At 33.0% G+C, this 25,039-nt stretch overlaps 1 protein-coding gene across 1 annotated transcript; it reads left to right on the forward strand.

The window, feature by feature from the left end:
* The first annotated feature begins 13,943 nt into the window (after positions 1-13,943).
* On the forward strand, positions 13,944-22,827 carry LOC128207026 (multiple epidermal growth factor-like domains protein 10). Its single transcript, XM_052909821.1, has 5 exons — positions 13,944-14,071; positions 18,897-20,243; positions 21,002-21,137; positions 21,708-21,793; positions 22,319-22,827. Exons 1-5 carry the CDS (start codon positions 13,957-13,959, stop codon positions 22,444-22,446), a joined length of 1,812 nt encoding a protein of 603 aa, XP_052765781.1. The 5' UTR covers positions 13,944-13,956; the 3' UTR covers positions 22,447-22,827.
* Positions 22,828-25,039: the final 2,212 nt, after the last annotated feature.

Raw genomic sequence — 25,039 nt, forward strand, 5'->3', positions numbered from 1 at the left:
GTTAAGTTGTAGTTATGCTTCTACCAGTACAATTTATATGTTACTTCTTCCACAGATGAGATATATTCATAAAAACTTTCCTGCATTCATCAGCCTTATGCTAATTCTATAAAAACTGATCGTGTTTTCTTTTTGTGTAAACTTAATAGAATGTTTAAGGACTACTGCAACGTGTTTGTAGGTTTATTCGTATATTGGAATAATATATTCATATCTACCCATGACGTACACAGTTTCGACTACGTCAAAGACTGGTTCCGCACATGGGAATAATAATTAGTAATGTAAAATCTGAATGTCCATAAACTGCTGTTTTTTTTTTCTCTTTTTCCTAAAAATAACATGTGCGTTTGTGGTAAAAATTCTTTGAATGAGTGTTGTATTAAATGGAAAGCTGAATATGTGTCGTTATATTTTTAAATACATCATCATGCGGACACTTGTGATGGAGTGTATGAAACCTAAAAGGAGTTATAAAATGAGTCGGTCAAACCGACCAACATAATATTCCCTTTATATTGGAAGTTTATAACAGGCGAAATATATAGGTAATAACTCGGCACCAAACGTCAACAATTTAAACACTTTTATTAGATGAATAATAAGATGATATAAGCAACTATGATTTATAACAAATACATTTTATTGCTTGTTAAAACAGTGTTTGCGGTAAGGAATGTTATAAGTAATACCCTTTGTAATGCTAAAGGAATAACATTTCGATCGTATTAGTGCGCCATTCTAACATGCAAATGAGTCGTGTCCCTTTCACGATATAGGGCTTTAAGACATACACTTGCTTTTCTTGTTTTAACAATTATTTCAATTTCGTAATATTTTGGAAAGACCTCTAAAATTATGATGATACCAAACAAGAATTCACAAGATATTTAAACAACCAAAGAACATTACTTTGACATTGTAATTATGATTAACTGTATAAACGTATTCAGTTTCGTTTACCTATGTCCAAAAATAATACTCTAAAGGAATAGTTTAAGTAATAATTGTTTATGCAATGATATCAATTATGAAGACCGCTTTAAATTATCTGATTATCACCATATACCAGTAGCAATACCATTAAAAGCACCGCAGTATTTTAAAATTTGCATGTGTTTAATATAGTGGTCAATAAAGATATCTATGTACACATGTAATAGAACAATGGCTCTTATGTCAATTATTTAAATAAGAATATTTGAATTATTAAACAGTTTTAAATGCATATAAACGTTTTTACCTTACCTTTACACTGTAAACACTAATGCTACTTTTGAAAAGAAACCATTGACCAATTAATGCAATTACAAATGTATATCCAAAAAAGTACAATTCGTTGCTAATTGAGCATTGCAATAATCGTTATATGATAAATTGATCATTGCAATAATCGTTATATGATAAATTGAGCATTGCAATAACCCTTATATGATAAATTGATCATTGCAATAATCGTTATATGATAAATTGAGCATTGCAATAATTGTTATATGATACATTGAGCATTGCAATAACCCTTATATGATAAATTAATCATTGCAATAATCGTTATATGATAATTTGAGCATTGCAATAAGCCTTATATGATAAATTGATCATGGCAATAATCGTTATATGATACATTGACCATTGCAATAACCGTTATATGATACATTGAGCATTGCAATACTCGTTATAATGATAAATTGAGCATTGCAATAATCGTTATATGATACATTGAGCATTGCAATAATCTTTATATGATAAATTGAGCATTGCAATAATCGTTATATGATACATTGACCATTGCAATAACCGTTATATGATACATTGAGCATTGCAATACTCGTTATAATGATAAATTGAGCATTGCAATACTCGTTATAATGATAAATTTTGCATTGCAATAATCTATATATGATAAATTGAGCATTGCAATAATCGTTATAATGATAAATTGAGCATTGCAATAATCTTTATATGATAAATTGAGCATTGCAATACTCGTTATAATGATAAATTTTGCATTGCAATAATCTATATATAATACATTAAGCATTGCAATAATCTTTATATGATAAATTGAGCATTGCAATACTCGTTATAATGATAAATTTTGCATTGCAATAATCTATATATGATAAATTGAGCATTGCAATAATCGTTATATGATACATTGAGCATTGCAATAATCTTTATATGATAAATTGAGCATTGCAATACTCGTTATAATGATAAATTTTGCATTGCAATAATCGTTATATGATAAATTGAGCATTGCAATAATCGTTTTATGATATATTGAGCATATGCAATAATCGTTATGTGATACATTGACCATTTATTTCTTCAAGCGCAAAACATACTCGATTACGGAGTCGATAGCGCCACCACTACTCGACAGCGCCACCAATTTTATAAATATGTGCATTTTTCCTTTTTAAGAAGTGCTTATCAGTTTTGTTGTGTTCCGGCATAGGTACTCTACATAACAGTTATGTTTGCATGCGTTAGAATGTCCTTACGGGGTGTGAAAGCACCGAAATGCACTTGCTATGCAGTCAGATCTCATCATATGCACAAGTCCGATTCGGGAGAAAAGCTCCTGGCACCACACTTTGCGCAATATTGAAACGAAATAGTAACCAGCCTGCAGTAGACGTGTTCTTACACGGTACCACATTCTCCGATTTTCGAAATATGTCCGTAAAATGAAATTATCAAATAAAATATAAATCATATCCACGTTTGTTCATGTAAACATAGGGCACAGCTCCACCACGGAAGTGTCGACAGCTCTTTTTTTGCACCACCGTAAAGTGGTGGAGCTGGCGTTTAGAGGCCGTGTATAAGCGTATTGAAAAAGTTGAATAATTCTGAGAACTATTTTTGAGGCGATTTAAACATGGTTACCTAGTATGCTGACGTCACCAGGGAAAAACAAATGTCCCCCTTATTTTCAAAGATACATAATAATTTTAAGGTAATTTATAGTGTTTGAATAACACCGTCTCCGTGGCCTAGTGGTTAAGCGTCCGCCTACGGAGCGGGAGGTCGTGGGTTCGATCCCTGGCCGCGTCATACCAAAAGACGTTAAAAATTGGTACAAGTAGCTCCCTTGCCTGGCGCTTGGCATTTAAAGGGTAGTGCTTGGAAAAGTGGTGTACTCAGTACTGGTTTAACCCAGGAAAGTTGTACCCCGTGTATCGGTGCTTTACACCGAGCACGTAAAAGAACCAAGGGGTCTCTTCGAAAAAGAGCTAGGGTATCGCACCCGGACTTCCTTGTATCCCACCACTGTCTCTTCAGCGTGCTGTCTCTTCAGCAAAAACAAAGGACCCCATTGGAAATAAGTGCTTGCACTTTCATGGGTTATCCTTGACCGCAAGGTCTGAAGAAATACATACATACACACATACAACACAGTAACAGGATAAATAGAATACTAGGTTAGTGCCGTGGATGGAGGAAGTTTATCTGGCAAGGCGGAGGAATTTATCGGGTGAGCCGAGTATTCTCTATATACTGTGAACAGAAAATGCAAATGGACAACACAAAAAACATTGAAGTAAATGCAATACAACATTGGACATAGTTCTGTCTACAGATAATGTTCCAAACAGGTAAATAGATCATTGAATATAGTTTCATATTACCAGACTTGTGTTTAAAGAGACACTCATATTCAAAATCAATACATACACATGTTTAACAATTATTAATTTTGACTGATAAACCTTTAACTACTTACTAAATAATGCATTAATGGAAAATATTAATTACTGATAAGATTGTAACCGTGTATTTAATTGCAGAAAGCGCAAAAAATAAATAATGATTGGTGAATGTTTAAAGATTTACTGTGGTCTACTATAGTCTCCTAAGGTAGAAATAGCGTGTTTTATACTCATTTCTTTCAAATTAAACTCGACATCCTTCATAAGAACCATTGTTTTCGACATTTATTCATCCTTTTTTGAACATTTAAACAAAATTATTAATTTGGTAAATCTTATCTGGGAGTAAGAGTGTATCTTTAAGTAATTAAGTACGTGATTTAGTTTTCAATATACTTGTATTTTGTATGCATCTTATGAATTGAACTTTTATTCTAGTTATATAGTCTTATATTATGATTACAATCTATGTCTCAACAAAGGGAAATGTGTAGTGTTCTCTGATATGCTCTGCATGATCTGATAAGCTCCGCCTACCAGCTAGTAGTCAGCGCATAGCATTCTCTCCATTATATTCATGTATTTCAAGAATCATAGTTAGTTGTTGTTAAACTGTTGTACAGAATAAACCTATTATACAAATCCCGTTTCGGGTCTGACTTACTCCTTTACATACAAAAGGATCAGTTACTTAATATTCTCATTATACATAACACAGAACATTAAAGTGAATGCATATCCAAATGACTTCTCTTAACCTTTTTGACATATATTTTAAATTTAGCAAGGGAAAAGTAAAAACCAAATTTGTATATCATATGACTTTCTTAAAGGCCCATTGTGTTTTAGTTGACATGTGCCGATTTATCATCGAGTATTTATACAGAAACGACTACTCTGTATCCTCATAAAATAATTTCACCCACAGGATAGTAAAAGAAATGCATATATCTCAATAAAAATTAATGTTTAACAGATCCGAAAGCATATTAGACATTTAGTGCCTAAATAGCATATAGCGAATGAGAAGTTGAGTCAGTGGTAGACTTTCATAGTTTATACACACTTATTTCAATTTATAAGTAAGAACCTGATTTCATATGAAATAAGAATAAGGACAAATATCACAACAAGCAGCTGAGCTTAGTATGCACTATTTTATACTTGTACACGCATTTTAGGTTTAAAATCTGTAAGTTGCTATTCTTTTGTTGACTGTACATGCAAACAGAGCGACATTTCTTTTAGCAAACCTATTCATTTATTTTTATATATTTTTTACAGTGATAAAATTACATTCAATACACAAAATGCCTTAATTCCTTTTTCAGGTTTATTATGTTCATATGATAACAAGACAAAAAGTAAGGCCACATTTATTTTATAACATATGCTTTAAATAGATTAGTCTGGATGAATATTTGCAATACAGTGTCACATTATTCTAAGCAAACACAGCACCTGTCTCATTACTTTCATTTCTATTTTTTATATTCAGTGTTCTCAAACAGAACCAGCTGCTGTTCAAAATAGACGGATCAAATGGCAATTTGGAAAATAAGTGAATTCCTGGTAGCTGGTCAACAAATTTGCTACTTCATTCGAAAGTTATTGAGATATATAATCAAAAACACAGTATCGTTTTTGACAAAATCGAGTTTTAAACATGCTTCATTTCATTTTAAGGCTAAATGCAACAAAACTCAAAGTTTGACAATAGTCTATTCAATACTTTAAATAATGAGAAAGTAAAAAACCATAACAGTCCTTTCTAGTGTTGTTGACTATGTCATAGTAAATTACAATTTATTTACTTGCTTAGATAGTTTTAAAGTTCTAGAGGCTACAGAGTTTTCCGACCATTGCCCGATTGATTTTTCTTTGAATTGTAATACTCTTTATAATGATAAAAACTTGAATTCTACTTATGATAAGATGATTTGGGATACCTGCGAAGCAAATGCGTTACAACATGCGATAGATGGTAAAAATCGATTATTTGATGAAATTACCAAATATTTATTACATGACAATGTTGACTGATGTATGTATAAATAAACTGTGTGATATTATTTATGATATATCTTTTCAGCTGAATGGAAAGTCTTTTAATGTAAACCCTCCACGTAAATGCAATAATAAAAAATCAATGTGGTTTTATGTAACTTGCAAAGAACATAAAAAGATATTTTATCGTTGTAAAAGGGTATTTAAAGATTCACCTTCGAATGAAAATCGTTTAGCTTTTTTAAATGCTAGAGCTAGCTTTTGTGATGTTAAACGCAAAGCAAAGCGTGTTTTTATACCACGGAACATAATACATTATGCACTCTAAGTAGGTCTAGCCCTATTGTCAGTGAATTCTGTTACCTAGGAATTAAATTTTATTACAATGGTAATTTATCACGGGTAATAAATACTTAAAATGAGCAAGCTTTGAAAGCATATAACCATTTATTATCGATATTTAGTCGTGTCAATATAGATGTTAATACAAAACTCTCTTTGTTTGGTGCGCTAGTTGTACCAATAATTATATATGGCTCTGAGGTATGAGGGGATTTACAACACACATGATGTCGACAAGTTGCACTCAAAATTTTGTACATTGCTGTTATGAGTACGCCCCCAAACTTCAAATGCTGCTGTTTTTTGGTGAGCTGGTTAGACTACCATTGTCTGTCATATGCAAACAAAGAGCTTTAAGCTACTGGGCTAAGGTTATGAAAACCCAGATTCACTTATGTTTAACATTTTCACTGAACAATGTAATTTATATAATGGTTTAAATAGAAATATCGCTAATAACACAAATATAATCTATGGTGTTTATCAATCAAGCGGGTGTTAGATTTAATGCTGGTATCAATTATATATCAAATTTGGTGCAAAGACTGAGAGATCAATACGTACAACAATGGAGTGATGTATTGTCTAATCAACCCAAAATGGAATACTATAAAACATTTAAATGCGAATTTAAATACGAAAAATACTTAGATTGTGTTTATAATACTAAATTTAGACAAAAGTTGTCACAATTTCGATTATCTACACATAATTTGGAAATTGAAAGAGGTAGATTTGATAATGTTATTAGGGCAGAACGTAAATGTGAATTATGTGCACAGAATACTGTTGAGTCAGAATTTCACTTTCTACTATGTTGTTCTGCTTATAGTGATATACGAAGAAAACATGGAATAAAATCACACTGGCCTAGCTTACTTAAATTTAATAATTTATTATCCTGTCAAAATGTTATGGTTATGCTTCTTAATTTTACTTAAATAATAATAATAGTAATGTCAATAATATTGATTATAATTATAGTTATTATGAAAATGATAGAAATGACAATAATTAATCATGATATAGTTTGTATAACTCGTTAATTTAGTATATTTATTATATCAATTGTCAATATATATATGCATTTTCATATGCATTTTATATCATATTTGTAATATTTGTTCATGTACGTTTGTGTCTTGGCCACATCGATATTTATGCAATGTGTAAATGGCCAAGGGCAAGATGCCGATTTGCCAATAAAAACTTGTAAACTTGTTAGTCAAATGAAAATGTGCAAACTTTTGCAACAACCATTATGTTCGTATGAATTAAATTGATTTAAGCTTTCTGAAATGCATAAATTTATCAACTTTTCTAGTTTTTCATATATACATTTATAACATTTGCTGTTTTCTTGAAATATGGAATTCAGGGCTGCATCTTCCGACTTCCGATTGCTTGATTTATGGCAGCTTTTTGGCAAATCAAAATCTGCAAATAACATCACAGCAATATTTAACACATACTTAAAATACACACCCCTACTTTGAAAGTATGCAAAATGCCTGTAAACAATCATTTGAGGCATACACAACTCTATAGCTATGTAGTAATACATTTGATGAAAAGTGCAGAATCAAATATTTTGAAGATCCAAGTTTATGAAATAAATTATCATTTTGATATTTTGCGATGAGGTTTAACAACAAAAAATAAATTATTAAATTAAATTATTAGTTTGGTGCATCCAAACCACACATGCTTAGAATCTCCTCTAACTTACAGATGATGTTCCCTTACCTCGAGGTATGAAATTCCGGACAGGACTATTCTTTTACCAGCACAGCTTCTTGTTCTTAAAAGGTTCTCTTGAACACAGGCAACCAGACTGGCTATAGAAAAATAAACAAATCATTTGCATAGTTTACAGGAATTTGAGTGAATTTAGGTGTATGGAGGGAAAAAGCAATACACTTGATGTTACCGGAAACCTATCCCCCATTTTCCATAAGAAACCCTTTGTAATTCAATGGAATACACTGAATGTATGAATGATTGAAATGAAAGGTATTTTCTCTTCAAAAAAGACTTTTAATAGGGGTGTTTGGCTGTGATTGTGGAAGTTGATGTGTTTGTTTTTCTATAAGCTGAAAATCAAATATATACTACATTAATCATTATTCTACATTATGTATGAAGTATGGTTTGTTCAACTTATAATAGAATTTGCATTTAAAAAATGCTCGCATAAAACTTTAAAACAGCATTTGTTTAGATAAAACGGATTCACAATACTGACCAATGACAGAGATCAAATAAAAATGATATCATGTCAAAGCCGCCCCCGCAAACGGCATTGAACACAATCATTTATGAATAGAACCAGCATGATAAATTTACTTTAAGATCCAAACTCACATATAAAACTACAGTTTTGATAAAATTTCCAAATGTGAATGTGATATAATGCAATATTACCACATGATGTTGTACACCAATTAAAATTGGGTTGGCTGGTCCGTCATCATTACCCCCGGCCGGTTCAAAACAAAAACAAAGTTATATTTAGGAATTGGATAATAAATATCCTCAATAATAATTACCACAAAATACAATCATTAGAATCCTGATATACAATACGTGAGTCGCTTGCACGAGTTAGTATGTCGGTTTAACAAGAAACGTAAGTCATTTATTATTATTTGTTTTATTGATAAGTTTCCTCAAGTTAATGCATACTTCGATAAGATTAACCTTTTGCGTTTTATCTTTATTAAGGATTGTTGGGATAAGAGTGAGGTTTGTGCACAAAAACTGGTTTAAACCCCCAGTAAATTTACATTTTACTGACCGTTCAAAGTCGGTACCTAACAATTCTTGATAAAAAATACCTATATTTTTATATATAGTATGTATGCACTGTGCTGTTTGTGGAGTTTTGTGCTGTTTTTCTATGTTTCTTGTTTGTGATTTTATGTTCTATGTCTTTGGCGTTTACCCAGTGCCACTAAACCGGGTCTATGTTTAAACTTTTTGCTACTGGGCTTGTTTCTGTAGCTTTTTGCATAAATATTAACAAGAAACGTAAGTCGTTATCAAAGCGATAAAAATATAAGACATACCGGGCGTCAACAAATGGCATGAAACAAATCATAAATGAATAAAACAAACATGATGAATATACTTAAAGAACACAAAATTTCACATATTACTATAGTTTTGATTCATTTCCAAAATGTGAATGTTAAATACTTAAATATTACCACATGATGTTGTACACCAACAATAATTAACAAAACATACAGTCATTACAATACAAACTACATTTTCAGGCGATGAAAATCCAGAAATGCAATCAAGTAGTACTAGGCGTAATCATTAAGAATTTTTACGGGTGTTTATAAAGTCCGCCTGCTGCCACTCAACCGATACACTATCCCAGTGTTACAGTTTGCCAATGAGGTAGAATTCCAAGACTGTTGTGTCATATGTAAAACAGAGCAAAACGTGATGGTTTTATTTAACCTGAAACTGCCTATAGAATAATGAATATATTGGTCATGTGTTGTTAACTTTGGTTAACTTGTTACTGCAAACGGATATTTAATATTTAGTTTTCTAGACTGGTGGTTATAACAATAACGTTAATACAATAAAAATGTGTATAATTTTCAGATCTAATCGATCAATTCGTGCCAGGAAATGTTACTGAAACGTCTCATAAGTATTTGGCAATTATTAATTTATCGTGCGGTTTTAGAAGCTCATAACCAACCAACTTAATGGGCAAAAGAAGAAACGGGAACTGGTTCTTGGATCGTTGAAGTGGTTGGTGGTGTGCTTTTGTCTGAAGTGATTTATAAACCTACCAAAAGATGATGTAAATGCAATACGGAAAAGATAAATATTATATTTTAGCAACACTGTGTTTTTTTCGAGCTTATAAAAGCTTGCTCTTATTAACTTCCTGTTTAAAGCCTATACTCAACATTTTAACTAAACATTCAAATGATAAGGTAAGACTGTTACGAATTAAACTACTTATATGATCAAAATTGAAAAAAAAACACAAGGCAGATAAGATATAAAACAAATTGTCAATTTTTTCCAAAGAGTCTGAAATCAATAAGTGTATGGACTACGCTACTGGCGACATTTTTCTCGGGAAAATTACAAGTATTGGATTATGTACTGATTTAGTAAATCATTTGATAAGCCGGTGGGGTACAATGAAGATAGCGTCATTGTAAACTGATAGCGTGTTTTATTTTTCTTGAACATTTTCATATTGGGCATTGGCAATTAAATACTTAATATTACTTATTAACTTAAATAAGCCACTGGTAGGCTATGTTTGCGGGAACTAAAACAGAAGGCAGTGTCTAGCAGAAGAAGTCGTTAGCAGGGCGCAGCGACAAACCGGAAGGGGGAGCTGGCATGCCACGTGGACATGGAGAGCAAGGTAGGCCCTCGGCACACAAAGAAGATGTATTAAAGGCATTTTGCCTTTTCCGAGAATACTTTGATGCACACAGACACGCTTTACAACTAACTTTGTAGTAATAAAAGAACGTAGGACAAACTGGCCATTCCTAGTGTTTAGAACATTTGTACACGTGTAACATTCAATTCAGGAAAAGAAGGAAATTTCTTCTTTTTGCCAAGCTGTTATTGATTACGCGATTTTGGACACGGCCAAAGCAAAAGCTAATGAATCATTAAAGAAAAATAATCATAGAAACAAACTTGTGCGTCTTGCAGATTCTTCTACCGGGGTCAGGGACTACGAAATTCCAAACATGGGCTAAGACAGCAATGATTAAAAGAAAATTCTCAAGGCCGTGTCCTAGGGAATCAAAAACTAAAATCTGATAATTCCAACACCGCCAACGGCCACCGTTACGTCAGAGACTCTGACCAAGGGCTACTTTTCCTGTCCTACGTTCTGCAATCGAGTGAAATCCATGGTCATGTGTGGGGAAAGACAGCAACTTTTTCGCCCCTACCACACTAACCAAGCCAGTTCCAACGCCAACGCAAACACCATACGCTTCGGTTGCGGACGCTAATGACACTTCCAGTGTGATTGCGAGTTGGTCGGCGGTTCGTCAGTCAAATGAAAGAGCTGCATCGCAGAGCTTAAACAATGTGAGGTATGTTCATGACCATAGTGACTGTTGGGGCGAAAATGACATTGATATGCATCGTTTAGACAAGTACAGTCCAGTTTCAGGCATACGTGTAAATGTGAATTTAAAAGCACATGTTTCGTTTTGGCGAAAATCCATATGTTATAGACACTATAGAAAATGGGTATAAAAGTCCCTTTTTGAAAAGTCCTGATGAATCATTTCCAAACAATAATAAATCGGCACTGTCTTTGTTGAGGAAACTGTTTGTGATATGCTCAAAATTCCACACGTGGTGAGTCCTTTAAAAGTGTCAATTAATTCTGTATAAAATACATACTTTAGATCTTAGTATTGTAAATAAATGTATTTGAAAAAAAGACATTTGAACATTGGAAAAACAGTAATAGAATATTTTGACAACAACAATGTCTTTGTTTTATGTTTGATTTGCCTAAAAGATACTGACAATTTCCGAGAGCATCATACGTGTTTAGGCTTAAGTTTAAAGGAAAAATACTATTGTTATTCATTCGTACCTTTTGAATTGATCTGTGCCCCTTTTTGTTTTGTTTAAACATTACGTGAAATTGTCAAATATTGGAGATACAATGCAATTAAGGTTGCAATGTTTCTCGACGATGGATGGGGTACTAAAAAGAATTTTGAAAGTACAATGAAGGATTCCCTATTTGTCAGAAAACGTTTATCTGATGCAGGTCTTGTGGTAAATGAAGAAAAGTCAGTTTGGATAGAGTACAAAGACTTGAATGGATAGGTTTAGTCTCGGACAGTGCACATTTTCCTATTTGCATTCCTGAAAGGAGAGTTGCAGATTTAAAAACGGCTTTGTTCCGTTTAACAGATCACTTGCAAAATGTACAAGGTAAATGGTTTCCATGGTGCACATTATTGGTTATATCGCTAGACTCATAACTATATTTCTGTATTTAGAAATTATCTCTAGGATTTCTTGGGATCAAAGAATTGCTTTATCGTCTGAAAATTGGTGTGTTTCAAAATTTGAGTTCTGGATGGATCTTATAGACAACATAAATAGGTTTTTGAGTCAAGATACATCAATTGATGTGTTGAAAGTCTTTTGCGATGCTAGTGGTTTTGCATTGGGTGCGTACATTGCAAATTTTCCAGGTTTCATTTCTCATGATTATGTGGTCTGACGAAGATTGTCAAAAAAGTTCAAATAGAAGGTAGCTAAAGGCGGGTTGTTTTTATCTTGCATTTAGATCTCATTGCGATGTGCATGCTCATCAGTCTGTTATATAGTTTTCCGACTCACAGTCGTGTGTGCAAGTAGTTAAGGAAGCAGTCCCAAGTTAGGGTTGCACGAATTAGCTTTAGGTATTTCCGGCATATGTTTCACAAATAATACGGACCTCGAGTTTTAGTGGGTGCCGAGAAATTAAAATAGTATCGCTGATGGCATTTGTAAGCACAGAAATACAGCACGCCGTTTTGAAAATTCCGTATCATGATACTGTCGTTTTCTGATTCCGTATCATGCGAGTATCGTGTGTAATCTCGGAACTACTTTCACGTTAAAATAGCATGACCAAAAACAAATGGCAAAACCTGTCAACTTTTAAATGCATTAAACTATCTAACTAGCATGTATTTATACAGGAACATGGTTCTCAAATTCTTCAAAGAACCATCAGGATAAGCGCGAAGCAAAGATTAAAATTTACACTTCTAATTTAGACTGCTACTTCAGTGAACTAGTTGTTTGCCATTTCGAAGTTTATAAATTGATGCATTATCCATTTTTTTTATCATAAATATAAGAAACTCGCCAATACAAAGAAGAAGGCTTCTTTTGTGCTGTGACATGTAATAATTGTTCTCGTACAAGCAATTTGTTAATTTTGCTAAAACACAAACATTTTTGTTCTTAACTTGCTCAATAAAGTGAATTCTGTAACTTCTGGTTTCGTTTCGCTGTAGCAGCCTCCCTTGGCTTCATCACACAAAACTACATAACACATTCGAATTCATACGCGCAATTGACAGATGGTGGTAAATCAAATTGAAACAGAAAAAAAGGAATAATTATATAGGCAAGTACATAATAAATGGAATATTACGATAAAACGCTTTTCTGGTGACCTGTATCACGTCTGCGGTCTCGATAGATACGTGATTACACACCGAACTCGACGTGATACGGGTCACAAGAAAAGCGTCCTATCATAATATCCTTTATATATCATTAATTGTGCATCGTAATAAGTAAATTTACATTATCATTTAGAATATTTAAATCACGTTCTACCCTTATGTTTAGATATTTCATTCTATTTTCGTTATGTATTCAATCATATTTTGAAAATGATTGTTCCAACATGTATACATATACGAAAGTCAAATTATATTCTTGTACTACTTTGATAATTGCAATGGTACTTTTTCAGTTCTTCCTTGATATGTCAATAATATGAGTCGCTCACCGCATAGTTTAGTTGTAATGTTGATACATTTAAATGTAAATCTAACACACAAAAAATGTAAAGTTTACGTGTAATAAAATATGTTCTTCGGAGTTCATTTTTGTTCAAGAGTATACTTATTAGTTTTTTTAAACGTTTTGATACGAAAGTATCAGTGGTTTCCTTTCATTTTAAGAAATGGCAACTCCCGTAATAGTACAATTCAAAGTATGTTAAAATATAGTATTTATCAGATAAGATATTTTCTGACGAATAAAACATGTTTTTCTTCTATCGATCCTGTACTCGCTTAAAGTCATTGACGATGTGCAGTTGACTGTAACATATACACCGTACTTTATTTTACATTCTAACTTCCTGGTTAACCTTGTTAAAGTTTCACAACCCTTCGAGTAACCTTAAGCAATGAACATATTCGGACTTAATGTTTCATCAAAATTATGCTTTTACAAGATGAATCGATTCGCGGTGGTTTTTATTTTTACATTATACCTGACTTTGGATATATGCAAGTCTACTGGTAAGAGTTTACGTTTATTTTACATAAAAATGCGATATTTATTGGTTATGAAGTTATTTAAAATAATTTATTCTCTGAAGTAGCCCATCCTCGTTAAATATATAATTGTCAATAATTGACTCAATACAATTGATAGTTATTTGTTCGCCTCCAAATTCGCAACCATTCCACTACATGTGTGTATTCATTTATACTCAATAAATCATTCTAATGTAAGAACATTTTAATAACATTGACATCTTTTCAATAAATATTTGCGCTCTCCGATTTTGTCAATATATAGAGTATTTAATATTGCCAACTCACGTTTGATGTTATTTACAAGAATAATTAAGATTATTATTTATATAGATATAATCGTTTAAGTGGGAAAAAAACGATGAAATTGTCCTCTCAAATTGATTGTTTCAAAAATTATTTGTTTATATTATATAAAAGAAGGCGGATATTACAATAATCTTTTATAAAAGGAAAATAGGGCCCCGCAAAAAATAGGTGCCGTATAGTTATAAACCTGTTCGTTTGTCTTGCTGTATATATGTCGGTCTGTCCACATCAATATGCTTTTTAAGAACTTGAAAACCGTTTAACATGGCACCCAACCACACACATTTGATCACAATAACAACACAACCTGTTATAAGAAGTACCAATTATTTTTCATAACAACTTGAACATTTTTGGAAGGAATTGAATAATACTTTGAGCATCAATCGATTGCTAAATTGTGTGTTATATAAGAGCCATAACTTTTTAACTAATTGTTTCAAAAGAGCTTCCCTTGATAGGAAAAAACAACAAAATATTCATGCTCTTTACGTATAGTGAAAGAAGGGAATGGAAATTGAAAATATGATCAACATATATACATGTATTAATAAGTTAAAATCATGCACATTTTTTAACCATTACAGGGCGCAATTTTCCCCGAATTCATTTACTTTTCATCACAACTGATAAATGCCTTGATACACATTTTGAGAACCATAAGACTAGTTTTAAGGCATGTATGCAAATTTGAAATTGGTTTATGACAATATATATATATAATATATGTTTGTAGTCAATAGTCGATCTAATAGTTAAAGAAATATTTGTTGTACAACGATTTCCTCTGTAAAACATGCTTTTGCGTAATATCGTGCCAACGAGAGTGATTAATATAATGATGTCATTACTTTTTTCACAATCGAAGTAAAATAAATCAGTTTAGTCCGAACTTGCTTTTATTCGGGTTTCTTATAATTATGTGATGGCTCTTGATGGTTTCTCTTAAATATGCATAGTTTGGTCATTTATTCTGTTGTATTACATCATTACTTTGATCATGATAGCAATGTAATGTTAATTAACAGAAAAAGCTAATGATGGCAGGTCTGGAGTCATTCTAAAACAATAAAATGTCAACCCTTCATTGGTTTTTGTATCTTTTCCAATAATGCAAATTGCCTTCTCTCTGGCCCACACCTACAATTCACATAGTTTTTATTATAGCCAGATGTTATGAACAAAAATATGCCTCCTCAACAATTTGTACGTACGTTTCGTGTCTTAGATTTTACCATAAACTACATGGTTGAGAAGAACTATGTGGCGCATTTGTGGTTAGATGTTAGAGGTTTGACGTTGTTCGCGCAAAAGGCATGACACAAGGGCCCCTTGCGCAGTCCATATTGTTGAGAAAATCACGCCACTTTGGGCAGTGTTTGTTATTCGCATTTTGAAAGTATATCATTTAGGGCAGCATATGTCCTGGCTTTTTTTGGTGTATTTAGAGTAAGCGAGCTTGTGTTATTGAGTACTTCACCAAAACCGCATCGCAGGAGCGATCTTGTATTCGAAGCGACAAATAGAGCCTTGTCAGGTCATCTAAAACTAGCAGGAGTCCTAATGATTTGCTACACTTTATTTTGTCATACAAAAAGTGCATTTTACAAAAAAAATCAGCGAGTCCCTTTAAAACAAGGAAACCTTATGTATCTGTAGCTCTTTTGAATTTATTCATGATGTGCAGTTGAATGTAAAATAAACACTGCTTGAAAAATCTTAGTGTATTTTACAATCGAACTACCTGGTTAAACCACGTTTTACTTGTTAAAGACTTTCTATAAGGAACAAGGAACATAATCGGACTTCATGTTTCATCAACGATATTTATTTGGTTATAAGATGAATCGCATTCGAATCAGGATCGGTTATATTTTTATATTGTACCTGACTTTGGATGTTTGCAAGTCAAGTGGTAAGGGTTTATCTTTCTTTTCCAGCTAAATACTGTATATCTTGGTAAAGAAATGAATTTACAATTATGTATCCTATAAAGAGACTTATAGTAGACAATAACATTGACTCAATAAAATCGACAATAACTGTTTTGCTACTTAAGCCTCAATAATTTCACTAAATCTATACTAAAGAAATAGAAATTAAATGCTTTTTGCAAAGTGTCCATCAATTTCTGCAACCTCTGATTTCATAAATTTATTTATCAAGTATTGAATATTGCCAACATACATTTAATTGTATTGTAAATATCCTATGTCAATTTCATTGATCGTCGATGAGCTGCTCGATGCTTTAAAGATTGGACTTAATACGACGGATATAAAATACATGACAATTTACATAATAAATTTAGCGAATTTATATATAGAGGAAGGCCGGATTACACACATGCATTTGAGATACTATATAATTGTATTCTAGGAAACCGGAAAAAAATGGCGTGCCTTATAGTAATCATCCTGTCTGTCCTCTGTCTGTACCATCCTTATTTTTATGTGTTTTTTTAGTTGAAAAACAATATGTCACCTTTAAACTTCACACATTTCATCACAGTATTGACAGGCTATGTTATCACAAGTAACATTATTCTTAAATTATAATTGTCCTATTTATGATGTTTTGTCAAACTAATCAAAGTCAATATATGAAATCATATTTCATCACAACTTGAGCACAATCGGAAGGAAGTGACCAAAATCTGCTACATCAATAACTTATGTGTTATATTAGAACCATAATCCTGTGACAAACTTGCATAAAGCCTCCATTGATTTAAAAAACAAAATGTTCAAGCTTTATTACTAAATATTTCAAAGAAGTGAAAAAAAAGTAGATCAATAGCTCTAATAATATGTGGCAATCTGGCACATTTCTAGAACCATAAGTATATGACCCGTTTCTTCCAAATTTCCTCCCTCGTCATAAAGTGTTTTATTGAATCAGTTTACTTTCAACGAAAAAAAAGTAAGTGAATGTATTTTGATGAATTAACCAATGGTGAATGCATTTTTATAATTGTTTGTATTTATAAGTTTAAATGGTGACCCGCTGTTTCCAAAATGCCTCACGTGAAAAAAACATATTTAAAAGGTTTATAAGGCACAATTTATAAATTACTAATGACAATATACACAGTTACCCAGATGAGGATCTACTTGTTTAAGCTTCTACATTAAAACGAATTTGTTAGCTTTTCACGCGTTGTTTTGTCACAAGTTAATTAAGTTGTTATCTTAAACCAAAATAAAAACAAAAATTCTGTATTAATCTTTACCTAGCATAAAACACATGACGTCGTTTGGCCACTTCATATAAAAAGCATCAAGGCACAGTGAACGCTCCTTTACTTTTGATAAGCAGTACAGATATAAAAATCTTTCTGATCAGTTAAGACACATTATTTTTCACTGAAAAGCATTTTTTTATATTGACTTTAACATAATAAATACCGTATTTTGAATTCGCCCATTTTTAGCTCACCAGAGCACGAAGTGCTCAAGGTAAGCTATTGTGATCGGTCTTTGTCTGGCGTCCGTCCGTCCGTTTGTCCGTCCGTCAGTCCGTCCGTCAACAATTGCTTAAAAAACATCTCCTCTGAAACTATCTGGGCAAATTCACGGGAAACTTCCTTGGGTAACCCTCTACAAAAATACAAGTGGTCACGATTGATCAAAAACAGCAAAATTGCTGACTTCCTGTTTTGCTTTAAAAAACATCTCCTCTAAAACTACTAGTCCGAATTCAATGAAACTTTACCTGAAGCTTCCTTGGGTGACCCTCTACAAAAACAACAACAAGGGGTCACGATTGATCAACAAAATTGCTGACTTCCTGTTTTCCTGTAAAAAAACATCTCTGAAACTACCACTCCAAATTCAATGAATCTTTACAGGAAGCTACCTTGGGTGACCCTCTACAAAAATACCACAAGGGGTCACGATTGATCAGCAACAACAACAACCGCAACAACAACAAAATGGCCGACTTCCTGTTTTGCTTTAAAAAAAACATCTCCTCTGAAACTACCAGTCCAAATTCTATGAAACTTTACAGGAAGCTTCATTAGGTAACCTTCTACAAAAGTACAACAAGGGGTCACGATTGATCGACAACAATAACAATATGGCCAACTTCCTGTTTTGCATTAAAAATCATCTCCTCTGAAACTACCAGGCCAAATTCACTAAAACTTTACAGGAAGCTTCCTTGGGTGACCCTCTACAAACATACAACAAGGCATTGAGATTGATTAACAATAACAACAACAAAATGGCCGACTTACTTTTTTGTTTTAAAAAAAAATCTCTGAAACGACCAGGCCAAATTCAATGAAAATTTACAGGTAACTTAATTACATGACTCTTTACAAATATAAAACATATGTTTAAATTGCAACATTTGTATTAATGCTTTATCACAGAGTTGTGGCCCTTTCCTTAGGTGAGCGTTTTAGGGTCATCATGGCCCTCTTGTTTTATATATTGGCTTTGGAAACAAACACAATTATAATAAACACGACTTTTTTATATTTCATTTAAAGGTACACAGTGCCCTGACTCTTGTGAAGCGTGTATTGATGCCGGTACCAATTTCGTGTGTAACTGCAGTAAAGGGGCGTATTATATTAACGGGGACTGTGCTCCATGTAGTACTTTTGGGATTAACTGCGAACGCTGTAGCAATGCGTCTCAATGTGAAGAATGCTTCCCTGGAAAATGGGGACCACATTGTATCAAAGACTGTGGAGATGGTTGTAAAGATGGTAAATGTTATTTTAAGGACGGGTCATGTACATGCATTCAAGAATATTATGGATCTGACTGCAAAAATCAATGTTCAAAGAACTGCCTTTGCAGCACTTGCTTGGACAATGGTCACTGCAATTGCACACCAGGACATTATTTACAAACATGTAGTGCACCATGTTTCTCAGCATGTGAAGAATGTACTAACAGTTCTTCTTGCACTGTATGCCCGTTTGGGAAATTTGGAAACTATTGTCAAAATAATTGTCAATGCAGTAACGAGACTAGCTGTGACATAATAACGGGTGACTGTATTTCTCGGACGTGTCCCCAAACGTGCACATCATGTGTTGACAGTGAACACTGCACTGGGTGCACTGTTGGTTGGTTTGGAGGTACATGTGGCTACGCGTGTTCCAGTAATTGTTTCGGGGGATGTGTTCAGTCGTCTGGTTTTTGTAATGCATGTTCACATCGATACTTCGGTTCAAATTGTGACCTAGAATGTAGTTATTGTAGTGACAATGATTGTACTCGAAATGGAGAATGTAACAACTGCTACCCGGGATACTTTGGGACCTTTTGTAATTTAAATTGTCCTTCTACATGTCCTTCAAAATGCAATCAAGCGGACGGATCTTGTACTTTTTATTGTCCTGCAAACTGCTTAACCTGTTCAGAGAGTTATTCATGCACTCGATGCAAAGACCTTTACTACGGGTATTTCTGTGGTTTATTGTGTAGCACTACGTGTAAACAGGGAAAGTGTGACATACAGTCAGGACATTGTGTGGAATGCAATTATCCATCGTACTACGGCGACTTTTGCAACACCAGCTGTAGATCAGCATGTTCAACAAATCGATGCGAAAGGCAAACTGGTAGCTGTTTTGGGTGCAAGGATGAGAAAATGTATGGAACGTTTTGTAATATAACATGCAACAGAAAATGCAAGGATGAAATGTGTTCACAAGAAAACGGTCACTGTATAAATGGATGTATACCTAATTATTATGGGTCAACGTGTGAAAATGTCTGCTCTAAGAATTGTGTCGGCTCCACAACAGAATCAAAATGTGACTCAAACGGAATGTGCATCAACGGATGTATCGACGGATTTATTGGCGATACATGTACAACGGGTATGTACCAAAATTGCATTTGTGTATTTACTCGTGTGTAATCTATGTCTGTCAGATTTCCATTATAATCTCTATAAATGCCTAAACCTTTATTTTTCATAGCAAATAAGCAGGACCCGTTTTCATATGCTATATATTACTACTTTAGTAATCATTTATGATATATATAAGGAACCCCGTTTTCTACCAACGAAATCAATTTTATTGATAAACTTGAAATCTTTTGTGTTAGTTCTTGCTTGTTTCATGAATACCTTTAATGGGGAGTACTCTTATTACTATATATCTTGGAAGGATAAACAATAAGCAATAATAAGACTAATATATGTAAGACAAATTAGTGCAAATGAACATGAAATTAATATTTTTTGTCATTTAACACGCATTTAGGATTATTAAAATGTTTAGAAAGAGATGAAGTCGAAAAATGAATAATTTATTTTTAAAAAGTCGCAAAATTTAAATTTAAGACTAACAAACGTTAATCATGTGTTACAGCTATTAAAATTTCTGACAAGTAGAGTCAAAGACCATCACAAATAATACGGAGTAAGGAACTTGTTTAATTTGTTAACACATGAATGTATTATGTTAATTGATATATGTATCTGTATCAGAGGAAATAAAGAGCCTATGACTGTACGGTTGACACAATAATTATGGTCCCCTTGCAGCAGCCGTCGAACACATTGTGCCAGGAAACGTTAATACAACGTCTCATAATTCTAGATAATCAATTATTTCATCATGGGTTTTAGAAGGCCATAACCAACAAACGGAAGAAACTAACTCTGGTTCTGTGATCGGTGGAACGGTTGGTGGTGTGATTGGCGTGTGTATTGTCGTAGCGCTGGTGGTGGTTGTGCTGGTATTGAAGAAAAAAGGGATTGTTCGGTAAAGTTGTCTTTTGAAACCTACCAAAGCTTAATAAACGTAAATGCATAAAGAATCACCATAAGTTTTTTTTTCTCGGATTACTGAACTTCACCGCTGTGTGTTTTTATCAATTTCATTTTACAATTGTTATTATAACGTTCTTGTTTTTTAAAAAAAATGTTAAGGTAAGACGGTTAAGAATCAATCTATTTTATGACAAAGACAAATAGAAAAGAAAAGAATTACTTGAAATCGGTAGCTCTGATTCTGGAGTCAATAACTGTATCGACTACACTACTTGGGACTTATACGTGGTGGATATAAGATTATAAACACATTCCTTATTGGCGGCGGAATTAGTCAAGTTACATTGTGTTGTTTAGGCAAATTGAATCTTCAGTTCTTTAGAACAAAGTTATTATGTTGCCGACGGTTTTCGTGACAAGCTGTTTGGTTATTTGAAGTGTTAAACAGGTCCAGTCTACCCTTTTCTGTAAAACATCGTTTGTGCATATCAAATGAGAGCGAATAAGCCGGAATATCGATGCCATTGATACTTTAACGTTTTCCTGTTCATTTTCCATACAGGAAGGAGAGCAAGAAGACCTATGAGGATATATCACCAGGAAAAATCCAAGATGAACCGTATACAACATTGGCAGTTGAGAGCACGAGTATATACATTTTGTTCCTTGCATTTTTGGTATACTGTCAGTGTATAGTTAATACATTATAGTACAAAGTGTTTAAGTGACAACATGTCATTCCTTATTATTTGAACTTTTATCAGAATGAAAGCTAACTGTGACTATAGTTGAGTTTACTGGTACATTTTAAAAAATTGCCTTCGAATACAACAGGTAACAGGATATCATTTTATAAACGCTTTTCAGATACATTGAAGATTTGAAGATGCTCATTTTGGCGCATGAAATTTTCAAGTTTAAATGGTACAGAGAGTATTCAAAAATGTTTTGGACAACAAAATAATGATTATATGCAAATATAATAGTTCCTATATAAAACAATCTTAAATCAAATTACGCAGGTGTACACACTAATAAAAACAAATATTAAACCAATTCAAACTATTTCTGTTGGCCAAAATGTATGAGATCGAGAGCATTGTTAATACTTACATCCTTCCATACTAAATGTTTTAGATGCTTAGTTAATAATCAGCATCATTTCCGTTACAGCCGAGTACGAAATACCCGATTCGGAGGCAAGGTCCGAGCTGACCATCGAAGGTGAAGACAACAGGGTGTATTACAATGATGAGATGGCCTACTACAAGAATATCGGGGGAAATGTTCATAAAACATGAACATGTACACAAACAGATAGAGCACATGTGTTTATAGCATGTTTCCACCGGTGAATATGTTTACAACCGCTTACTTATTGTATCAGCGCTATGTTTGGTTTAGATTTAACTGCATTACGAGGGTGTCCATGTACACTGCACAAATTATAAAAATGTTTCGAGTCATTAAAATAATTTTGTAGGTCTACATGAACGACTCGTTCCAACATTTGTATTATATACCTCATGCTATGTGTTTTTTCATGCAAAAATAGTCTCATAGTCTTATGCTTCTGTAATGGGCAGATTCATGGGGACTGGAGTATATGCATAGTATTGAAGCTGTACATGTTAATGCTTGAACAAGATATATGATGGTCCTCCTAGTGGTTGTAATAATGCAGTTTTAGCTGAATTAGTCCGAAACCCTATTAATATGATATGTTTTTTACTATGATAACATTGGTTTTTGATGTAGGTGGTCAAACATACAATAATTTGTATACCAATGGGTTTGAATATATATGGGAACGACAAAATGTTGGTATTCAAAAACTGTTTGCATATCAATATGTTCAATGAAACCAAATAGCATTGCATCAAACGAATGGTCGCTGTTCAAACCCTAAACACTAAATTCACCCAATAGACAGTTATTTAACAAAATATACACTGCAACAAACTAAACAGACACTGACGAAATCAAACAGACACTGAATAGACAAAAATAGATACTGAACAAACGAACAGCATGCAAACACTAAACATACTGAACACACGCTGATAAAATATACATAAAACTAAACAAAGAAACAGGAGATGAAATGGCCGAACTAACACTGAACACATCAAATATACATTGTTAAACCACACACATACTAAACAATTCATGTAGACATTTAACAAACGAACATACACTGCAAATTCAAACTGATATTGAACAAACAAAATATACACTAAAACAAATCTAGCACACACTGAACAAACCAAACGGACACGGAATACACCACATAAAAACAGACAATAAATATCAATAAATAAAGCAAACAGACGCTAAGCATCAAAAGGACAATGAACCATACATACAGATAGTGTTCAAACTGACACTGAACACGACAAACACTGAACAAATTAAACATATACGCAACACACTAAACACTGAACAAATGAAACATGCACCTAACAAACAAATCGGACACTTAACCATATATAACCAAAAAACATACACTGAATAAACACATATTTACTTAACATACAAAGCTGATACTGACAAATAAACAGGCAATAAACAAACCATACAGACTCTCATGAAACAAAGTATTTGCTCAACACCGGACAGATACTTAACATATCATACAACTATTGAACAAGATAAATTATAGTTAACATACAAAACAAACTCTTAACAAAATGAGTTAAACTGTACTAACCAAGCAGACAATGAATACGTAGGAATTCCACGGGGATTAAATCAGTGTTTAAGAGCAGCTAAACTTCATAGGCTTACAAAATGCCTTAATTTCTTAGGTTCTTTACAATATTTACAAGCAAAGCCAACTATCTGTTTTCTTTTGGAACAATTTTTAAAGAGTTATGTGATCGTCAAATTCAATGACTTAGTCTACATTTGGACCTTATACAAACATAGAATAAAAATACACCTGTAAGGATGTCTGCCTGTATTGATCAACTGTTAGTACCAATTACTATTAATCAACTACTACGTACTTGACGGCAGTGATTTAACGGTTGACGACAATACTTGCCAAACCTCACCCAATTTCGACCAATTTTGGCCAATACGAGTTTCTGCCGTTTTAATTGGCTACTTAACTCGCCAAATACGTGATTAGAGGAATGGACCATTTTCAACTCGACCTAATATTTTTAAGGTGAAACGAGATAAATGTTGAAGCAAAATGTTGTATTACCCCGTTTTTAGGTCATATAATGTAACTTATTACCGTTGGTATATTGTTATATTCAACAGTGAATTTATTATTCGTAATTGTTAACCTGTAATCTTAAACCAATACGGTGTAACGTATAAATATACATTTTTATCTTCACCCCATAACGAATCCTACAGAAAAACAATTTAGAATAAAAACAGGAAACGTCGTCCATAAAACTTGCAAACATCATTAGTCAAGTACAATGTAAAAGAAACAACCGCCGTATAAGTGTTAAACTTTTGAAAGATATAGTTTTTCATCTGATAAATAATATATTAAAAAGGTATGTTGAGATATAAATCATAATGGAGTTGCCATCTGTAACCATTTCTTTACAAATTTAATACAAATACAAATTTAAATTGCCGAAACCTTTGTTTAAGCGAGACATTCATATCGAAGAATTTTAAAACCTACAATTCAACAAACTATCATAACAATACGACCCTTTAACAAACTCATATACTTAAGTAAAAATACATAACAATCAGTCCAATTTGATTAATGTTAAAGGGACTAGACACCATATGAAACCATTGCAAGGAAAAAATAGAATTGTCAAACACTTACATAAAATTGAAATCGTTGTACATTTGAGCCACGCAACACCGTTCTGTCGGGATCTAGATGATGGTAGGCTACATTGGGGCGCTGCTGAT

Source organism: Mya arenaria, chromosome 10 (genome assembly GCF_026914265.1).
Source record: "Mya arenaria isolate MELC-2E11 chromosome 10, ASM2691426v1".
Lineage (NCBI taxonomy): Eukaryota > Metazoa > Mollusca > Bivalvia > Myida > Myidae > Mya > Mya arenaria.

Coding starts and splice junctions, on each gene's coding strand:
- LOC128207026 (XM_052909821.1), top strand. CDS start 13,957: ATGAACATATTCGGACTTAATGTTTCATCAAAATTATGCTTTTACAAG. Junction 14,072..18,896: donor GGATATATGCAAGTCTACTG/GTAAGAGTTTAC, acceptor TTTCATTTAAAG/GTACACAGTGCCCTGACTCT. Junction 21,794..22,318: donor ATTGGCAGTTGAGAGCACGA/GTATATACATTT, acceptor TTTCCGTTACAG/CCGAGTACGAAATACCCGAT.